At 48.6% G+C, this 9,152-nt stretch overlaps 1 protein-coding gene across 1 annotated transcript; it reads right to left on the reverse strand.

Moving 5' to 3' along the window:
- LOC8062383 (ethylene-responsive transcription factor ABR1) lies at window positions 13–3,600 on the reverse strand. Its single transcript, XM_021455579.1, has 2 exons — window positions 3,079–3,600; window positions 13–1,173 (listed from the first exon to the last, which is right to left on the reverse strand). Exons 1-2 carry the CDS (start codon window positions 3,401–3,403, stop codon window positions 344–346), a joined length of 1,155 nt encoding a protein of 384 aa, XP_021311254.1. The 5' UTR covers window positions 3,404–3,600; the 3' UTR covers window positions 13–343.

Here is a 9,152-nt window from a genome sequence, read left to right on the forward strand (position 1 = left end):
TAAGAACATTGCTAGCAAACTTTGAACGCGTTACGTCCCGGAAAGGATTCGGAGATGTATACACCGTTGGGTAATGGAGTTGAGCTTTCATCTCTTAATTTGCAGCCAAAATCAAAGGGAAACAATGGGGATAGCCACATCGTCGATCAAAATTAATAATCAACAAACAAAGGCCACTTGGATGTCATCATACACGAAAGAAACGAAAGCATCTTCTTCCACTTCTTGGTCTGCTTTGCTTTGGTTTCCTGCCTCCATCTCAGCCGTAGTCACCTTATTGTTTCAGATAAAAGAAAGAAGAAGAGTGTGAGGTGGCGCCGGGTATTGGAGGAGACTGCTGCTGCTACCGAGTGTGAGGTGGCGGCGGGTACGGCTGGCTCGAGTCGGGCCAGGCCAGCGTGCTCTCCCAGTTCCAGTCGGCCGCCGCGGCGGACGCCTCGCTCTGTTGCGAGTCGTGCGGCGACGAGTAGTAGTATCCCGAAGCAGAGGAAGTGGAGGATGGCACGGTGGCGACAGAAACAGAGGAGGGCGGGAACGAGTAGTAGGAGCCCAGGAACCCAGTCGTGCTGCCACCGCCGGCGGCTCCACCGTAGGGATTGGTCATGGCGGCACCACCGCCACCGTAGGGATTGGTCATGCCGACGCCACCGCCGGCGGCGGCGTAGAACGGAAGGAGGGTGCCTTGGCTTCCGGTGGACGCTTGCAGAAGCATCTGGTACCTCAGGTAGTCGTAGTCCGACCCCGACGCTCCCTGGACGCCGCCGGCGCCGGGGTAGACAGCCGGGGAGGTCGAGGCCACCGACGCGGCGAGTGGCACCGACGACGCGGCGGCGGGCGCCACACCCGCCGTGGTGGTAGACGCCGGGCGGAGGCGCGCGTCCTCGGGGAAGTTGAGCTTGGCGCGGCTGCCGCGGAAGCGGAGCGCGGCCTCGTCGTAGGCGCGCGCCGCGGCCTCGGCGGTCTCGAACGTGCCGAGCCACACGCGCGCCGCCTTGTGCGGGTCCCTGATCTCCGCGGCCCACTTGCCCCACGGCCGCTGGCGCACCCCGCGGTACCGCCGCCGCGGCGTCTCGGGCCCCTCTGGGTCCTGGCTGGCCAGCGCAGCCGCTGACGAGTGGTGCTCCTCCATGGCCGCCGCTCCCGCGCTCTGGGTGTCCGAGCTCAGCTCCGACCCTGCGTGATATATATATACACACACGCGCACGCACACGAGGTGAGAGACTGAGAAGCCAGGGGGGAGGGGGAAAAAAAGGCAAAAGCGGAGATGACGATCGAGCGACTAGCGCGATCGGCTTTGAACACTTGCTGAGCATATTTTGCATGCGAATGCGACGTCGCACTACGCAACAGGATTATCTAACTTTGCAAGCATATACATGTACCAGAACGAATGCATCATCGATCAACCTCAGTCGACACCGAGGAGGGACGAGTTTTATTCCCGGAATGAAGTAGAAACCAGTGGAAAGAAAAAAGCAGCAATTCAAAACGGCAAAAAGAAAAAAAGAAAAAAAAAGGTTGCTACGACGCGACAGCGCGATCCTGGAACTTTTACAGCTCTCCTTTGGTTTCCTAATCAGTAACAGTAAAGTAGTAATTTATTATTACGCCCTCTGTGATGTGTGGTATGCTTGTAGGGCTGTTGGCAACATACATACGTATACAAACAAAGAAAGAAACAAAGGGTGAAGAAGCGTGCATGTATTCTTAGGCCTTGTTTAGTTCCCGCAAAAATTTGCAAAATTTTTCACATTCCCTGTCACATCGAATTTTTAGACGCATGCATAAAGTATTAAATATAGACGAAAATAAAAACTAATTGCACAGTTTGGTCGGAATTGACGAGATGAATCTTTTAAGCCTAGTTAGTCTATGATTGGACAATATTTGTCAAATACAAACGAAAGTGCTACAGTGTCGATTTTCCAAAATATTTTGGAAGTAAACAAGGCCTTAGCTTAGAAGTCTACGCGTTACGCAAGCGGAGCACGCGCACGTACATGTACGTAGCGATGCAGCGTACGGCCAACGGCCCCCACATGGAGATGGCTGGCTTGCGAATGCTAGCTGTATGCCTGTATCCCCGTTGTTGCGTTGCGGAGGATGCAGTGAATTTGCAACAAAAAAAGAGTTGTTTGGGTTTCCAGGGTTGGGCATCAGGTGTGCACGGTGTACAACTGTGCGTGCGAGCCGTTTGGTTGCAGTCCAGTCCAGTCCAGTGTCAGGATATGGTTCGTTCCACTTCTGATGTCAGCGGCGCTACAGGTAACTGACTGCTGACCATGGGATGTGCACGCACTGCCCTTGCCCTGCTCCTTCATGCATGTGACTCGGTTCCGTGGGAAGTTTTGGTACGAGGCCAGTACTGTACTACTACTACATATATGTCACGCGCATGTCGCGATAACAAGTCCAGACGCCATGTTTATTGTGCCTTTTTGCAACTAAAAATGTGCCTCATGCACGCATTCGTTTAGAGGTTCGCTGTCTCTTATTACTACTTGCTTCTTTTCCAGATTGATTAACCACCGCCGCCTGTTCCTGATTAGAAAGATATAAACTACATGCTCTGAAGAAGGCATTCAGATGTTTGCCTCGCCTATGACTCGACGACCAAAAGCATTAAGCACGCGATAGAGAGATGGTGCAAATGCAATGAACATCAGAGGTGGAGGAGGCGCGACAAGATTGAAAACGAATATGCTAAAACCGTTCATACGCACATCATGGTTTGTTTTGTCTGCTTTCGGAAAGTGGTTTCACAAACAAGGCATGGCATTAGCATCTCCTGTGCATGCAGGCGCTTCTTTTGTCAATCAGGACGACAAAAGAATGGCCTAGTATACCATACAGCTAGTATATTGCATAGTACAGTACTATGTAGCACAGGACTGCCACGTCTCATGCAAAAAAACAAAACACAATGACAAAAGCGGGCATTCAAAACCTAGGTAGTAACAAAGCAAAGATTAAAGGAAAGCGTGCAAGCGCTTGGCGGTAAGCAGCGAAACACGGCGAGCGCGCGCGCAAAGCTTGTGGGGGAAGTAATAAGCGTGTTCGGCCAGGCTGGCTGGTTACCTGCGAGCTCCGGCGATGGCGCGCCGATCTCCTGCGCGTAGCCGCCGTGCATTGGCTGCTGCTCCGGGGCGCTCCCCCTCGGCGCGGCGCCGGCGGCGGACCCGGCCCACGGCCCGCCCGCTACGACCTGGGTCAGCGCCGACACCATCGTTGACAGCTCCTGCGCCTGGTAGTACTCGGACATCACCTCCCCGGTGCCGGCGGCCGCCATTGCCATCCCCGCGCCCTCGTCCTGACCGCCTCCTGCTCCTGCACGCCGCTTCGCCGGCCACCCCGCGCCGCCGCCGCCGCCTCCGCGCTGCTGGTCCGCCAGCTCGAAGCACATCAACGTCGTCGCCCGCGCATGCAAAGACCGAACCGAACCGAACCAACCCTCCCCAGCTCCCCTGCCCTGCGTACCCGGCCACGCAAACTAAACAGAGCAAGAGCAGAGTCGTCGCAGGCAAGGGGCGCCGGCAGCTGCGGCGTATCTATCTACTCTACTACTGCTTCCTCTATCTATCGCATCAGACCGTTCAACCTTCACGAATATTTCAGACGATGACCTGTGCATATATAGCAGCGGCGGCGGACGCAATGCTTACCGGATTTATTTTATTCCTTTTTTTTCAAAACAAAAAATAGAAATAAAAGGAAAACCTCGTGCAAGCAACGTGACTGAATAGCCGTCTTTTAAAGTTCGATTCAAACTGGGGGGGTGAAAAGGCTGCCGGTTTAATACGTGCCCAATCGATGGATGCCAAATCTTCCCGAGCGTTTACGGCTACACAACCAGGAACCACCCCTGTTAATTACTGTACCAGATGAGCAGTAGGAGTACACGTACATGTGGATAGAGATGAAGATGAAATATCGTGGCCGTGGTTTTGTTAATTTACGGTAGATTAACCAGTAAGAAAGAGATTAGCGCGTGAATGCATTTGGATTACGCTGTGCCGACATGGTGCCGAGGTCCGGATGGAGGGAACGAACGGCTGAGACTGAGACGTCTGACGTCTCGGCCTTGTGCGGTTGTGCCTCTCTGTGTGTGTGTCTGTGGTGCGTGGTTCACGCACACGCACTGGGAGTTGGCTTGACGCGGTCAGCGTAGATCCTCGTTCTTGTCTTGTTGGTTTGGCTAGTAAGATATGTTAAAAAATATTATTAATTGATTTTTTTATAATAAAAACACTAGTCTAGTATTCTCTTCGTTTCCTATCGCGCCCGTTCCTTTTTCTCTAGAAAAATACCCCTACTCTTCCAAAGTTTTGAATTTTGATCGCTTCTTCTTGGGATAATTTTCCAGCAGGGAATAGAATAATTGCACACTCGTGCAACTTTTCTTACGGTTGCCAGGAGAGGGTCGTCCGGATTGTTCATATATTACCAGCTGTTGGAATGTTCGTTTTGGGATGATAGTATGATATACTACTACTCATTGGTTAGATAGTTACACGGCCAATGTTTAAAGAACAGGCATGTTGATCTTGCGTTGACACTTTCCACAACGTTAGGCCAATGTCGGAAGGTGTTTTCCTGGGGGGCGGGGGGCCGTAACCTTTGTTAATGAAAAATACTTACTCACCTGCCACGTGTTTCTAGGAAAACGACTGACCTGGGACTTTATTATATTTATTTAGTGAAAAGTTGTAGTCTAATCTTGTGGCATCTGGCCAAAATTATTCTTGCTGTCGCAACAGACTCTCTCATGGCACCCACAAAGTCGGTTACTAGCTCTAAGCCAACTTCTTCAATAGCGCTAGCTTTTAGCAATGGCTTATAGTATGATTAGGCACTATATAATACTTTCATATGATCTTTTTTTGTGTGTATGACACTGGTTCTTGATAAAAATTAGATTTTCTCTTTCTTGCATTAAAATATAAAAAATACTTACAGCTAGCTTGTAAGTAAGCCATTGCAGGTGCCCTCACTTGCGGAGCAAGAACTATTTATCGACATAACCAAGTTATCAAAACAAATATGCCATAGTTAGTAAAAAACAGAAAGCAGTACTTCATCCATTAGGGCTTGTCTGTCCCATCTCAAGCCGTAAAAATTTCTAAAGCGGCTTTGTTATTGTTTAAAATATAAACAAAAATACTTACTTACAAATGTGTAGGATCTAGGCGCTTGGCATGAATATTTGCACCCACCGTCGATATCACTCTACTGCTCTCTTCGGTCGTCCGATTCGTGCTCCCTTGCGCGCTGTCTTATTCCCCGACAGCTAGGGTTCTGGCGGCTGATAGGGTTTCGGCAACCCGCACCATCCCTTCTTCTCTAACTCTGGCGGGCTTAGAAGAGAAGGGGCTCAGGGGAGACAGGTCGGCTAGGTGGTGGGACGACGATAGGACGGTGTAGGGACCTGGTGGTGGTGGAGGTGGATGGACCAGGTCGGGGAGGAGTGCCATAGCCGGAGTTCGCGATGACATGGCAGAGGGGGGGACGAAGGAGGCCGCCATGGGCGGTAGGATCTTGCCAGAGCTCCGTGGCTGTGGAGCACCGCTCGCGACAGGATGGTGGAAGGTGGAGGAGGTGGGGGCACTTGTGCCTGATCTAGAGGCCGGGCACTCGCGTGGCCGACCAGAGGGGAGGAGACACCGGTGACTCGGTGAGGGACAAAAAGAAGAATAGTAAGGCAGGGGTGGGGAGAAGAAGTCGTGCAGGCAGATTTATCTACACCTATGCACGCGGTGTTTAGCAAGGCCTAGCTAAAGATACATGTCTAATTAAGTCATTTCCTTTTATTCTACGAACTCCAAATCTTGCTTGAATTTCAAAGTTTGGGCTATGCCTGATAAATGTCTAATTAAGTCATTTCCTTTTATTCTACGAACTCCAAATCTTGCTTGAATTTCAAAGTTTGGGCTATGCCTACTAAATGTCTAATTAAGTCATTTCCTTAAAGTAAATATTACTCACTCCATCCTCTAAATAAATCAATTCTACTAATTTGATGTTATAAATCTTGACATGTTCTTTTAGAAATTCAGTCAAAGTTTAAAAAAATTAATTTAAGATAACTCTAAAAATCTATTTATTTAGGGACAGAGACAATATCATATTGTAAAAGGAAAACCTTAACGAGCACCCTGCTGGTTACTTTAAATGTTCAAATCAAAACTCGCAAGGCTTGAACTTTTCAAATAAAAAACCCACCACACATTGATGGGCGGATCGCTCTCACATGGATGAACGGACCGCATAGGGGCTATTTAATTTATGCCATGAGCAAGCCAAACCAAAATTAGCAACGACAAATTGGGGCAAGGCTGCTAAATCGTGGCAAAAAAGTAAGGCGTTCAGATCTTGACCATACCAAATTGGGCAGAGCCAAAAATCAAGAGAACAAAAGGGTGTTTGGGTTCAGACCCTGATATTTTTTGCCAAATAATATGTGAGTATGACATACACGGGAGGTCCATATGCTACTTCTTTTTTCTCTCTCAGTAAAATTTGTCGAATCCTGTTTTTGTTGAGAAAAAAAATCATAGGAACATTATTATAGTGCAACCCGATGCTATTGGCCACGTCTCGGTCGTTGACCGTGGACACCATCAATGCTTCTATGGCTGCTGCGATTTTGTCACAGCATTGCACAGGCAACCGATGACACTTTCTAAGGCCTTGTTTAGTTCTAAAAAATTTTGCAAAATTTTTCAGATTTTCCGTCACATCGAATCTTTAGACACATGCATGAAGTGTTAAATATAGAGAAAAATAAAAACTAATTACCCAGATTGGTCGAAATTGACGAGACGAATCTTTTGAGCTTAGTTAGTCTATGATTGGACAATATTTGTCAAATACAAACGAAAAAGCTACAGTGTCGATTTTGCAAAATATTTTGGAACTAAACAAGGCCTAAGCCTATGCTATGCACAGCCAAGTCCAGCCAGCCAAACTGGTTTGGCAGGGCATGCATGGGCAAAAACCAAACGTACCCATTATCGTTTCAATTTACACTAAATGCTAAAAAAATGTTGGACTACGTGAAACCACAAGCAAAGCAAAGCCGCCACATCGCCCTTCATTAGTTTTGGCCGGTCAAGCCAAAGCCAGGCAACCAAAATGTGGCAGCACGTGGCTTGCCGTCCAGCTCCTATTTACCGTAGTTGGACATGGCCAAAAATTCTAGGGCACGCCAAAACTTTAGGAAACCAAATTGTGGTAAAATATTATAGGTAAGATAAAATCTGGTCGATCAGGCTTCTCCTGACCATCGAATTTATATAAGGATTTTGGGCAGGCTTCTCCACAAATGTGCATAATTTTTACTGCCTTCATTCTGAGTTCCAAATTATAAGTCATTTTTAATTTTTTTTGGTTTGGGTACATCCATGCTTAACAAAATGGGTGAATCAAAATGTCAAAACAATTTATAATTTTGAATAGATGAAGTGCGTTTTATGTAAAAAACCTGCAAAATTATGCCTACTTATGGATCTGTGGACAACCCACCTTACACAAATAAATTGCCCTCAACCCACCTTTAGCGAGCATTGTTCGGTTTGTGACAAAATCAATCAACAAAACAAAACTTTTTATTAGCTTCAGGAAATTTGTGACCATATCAATCAACAACACAAAACCTTTTATTAGCATTATGAAATTATGATGCTTTTTAGATCAACTAATTTTGTTTATACTCCCTCTGTCCCAAAATAGTGAACGGTTTAAGATTGTGCACGAATATTGATGTTATAGCTAAAACACCACAGTGACCCTGTGAGAAGAAAAGAGATAGAGAGGTAGAGGCTGAGATGTATTGGAAAGGGAGAAACATGTATTGGGAAGCGAGAATGACAATTTTTTGGGACAAAATTGGATGGTATAACATCAACTATTTTGATTGAGGCAGTAAGTTGGATAGTTGAATAGTTCAAAACAGACGAAGGGAGTAAGTTAGGTTGTTTGGATCAGCTAGCGTTTTTTAGCAGCTAACAACTTCTTTTAGTCAAATCACAAAAAAAAACTTCTTTTAGTCGATGTATATGACACACTCACATATACATGGTCGCTAAAGTTTTAGTAGAGAAACATATTATAGTTGTAATGTATGCTTGTTTGTATTTTTGTCTAGCCAAGCCTCGTTAGGGCTTAGAGGTAGTTCTCGATATAAATGAGTTTTGCCGTTGGGAGATTTATCGTTGATTGAACTCCATAGTGCGGCATCGATGATTGAGCTCCGTAGTGTTTGGATTCGGTTGCTCTAGCAGTGAATCGAACCATGCATCATCCTACGGCCCTACGCTCGTTTCTCCGGCTCCAACATGTTCGCTTGAGTTAGGTTTCACATTCACACACGCCACTCTGGATCTGCTCACTGCCGGGGCCATGGCAAGTTGGTTCAGCTTGAGCATGCGGTTGCTAAAATCGAGCGTTTGGTACCACAAGGACCACACAGCTCAGCTGATAGGACATGCTATTTCAGAGCACGTACGTACGACTGTCGACTGGCCCGTGGCGGATACGCAGAGAATCTATCTATCGGCAGAGATCCGCGGACGAATCGCGATCCCGGTCGTCCTCGTCACCGTACCCTTGGCGCCGGCCGGAGTTGCGCGAGGCTGGCCTGCCGGGGTCAGGGGGTCAGGGCAACTTTGGTGCTGGCCCTGCGTGCGGTGTGCCCTGATCGATCGACTGGTGCAAGTGCGATTTCGTCGCGGGTGACGCGGAGCCCCCGTGGCCGTTGGTCCCCGCGCCCGGGCTGCTGTTGCGAGGAAGTCGGCGGCCCGCCCGCCGGCCTTTTGGGTTCGTGTCCGACTGCCCGCCGTGCTTTTCCCACTCCCCTCGCTGGGAGCCTGGGACTGGAACTGGATCGGCATCGGCACGTAGCCTGCCGGCCCCGTGTTTCCGACGGGATTGGGGGTGGCCTGCGCGCGCGCGCGGCGTGAGGTTTGTGCGCCCGGTGGTAGCTAGTGCCCTCGTCACATCAATCAGCGTCGCATGCGTCTCCGTTCACCGTGTCAATTCCGTCCTGACAAGCGATCAGGAGGCGACTACTGTCTGCGTTATTATTGGGATGTGATGGCGACTTGTGATTGGTAAAGTTTGGTGATCCCGAGGACCCCTGTTTGGCCAGCTTTCAT

This window comes from Sorghum bicolor, chromosome 3 (assembly GCF_000003195.3).
Source record: "Sorghum bicolor cultivar BTx623 chromosome 3, Sorghum_bicolor_NCBIv3, whole genome shotgun sequence".
Classification (NCBI taxonomy): Eukaryota; Viridiplantae; Streptophyta; class Magnoliopsida; order Poales; family Poaceae; genus Sorghum; species Sorghum bicolor.

Excerpts from the sequence above, each read along its gene's own strand:
- LOC8062383 (XM_021455579.1), bottom strand. The coding sequence starts at position 3,403 with ATGTGCTTCGAGCTGGCGGACCAGCAGCGCGGAGGCGGCGGCGGCGGC. Across the intron at positions 1,174-3,078 it reads GCCATCGCCGGAGCTCGCAG|GGTCGGAGCTGAGCTCGGAC; the intron begins GTAACCAGCCAG and ends TATATCACGCAG.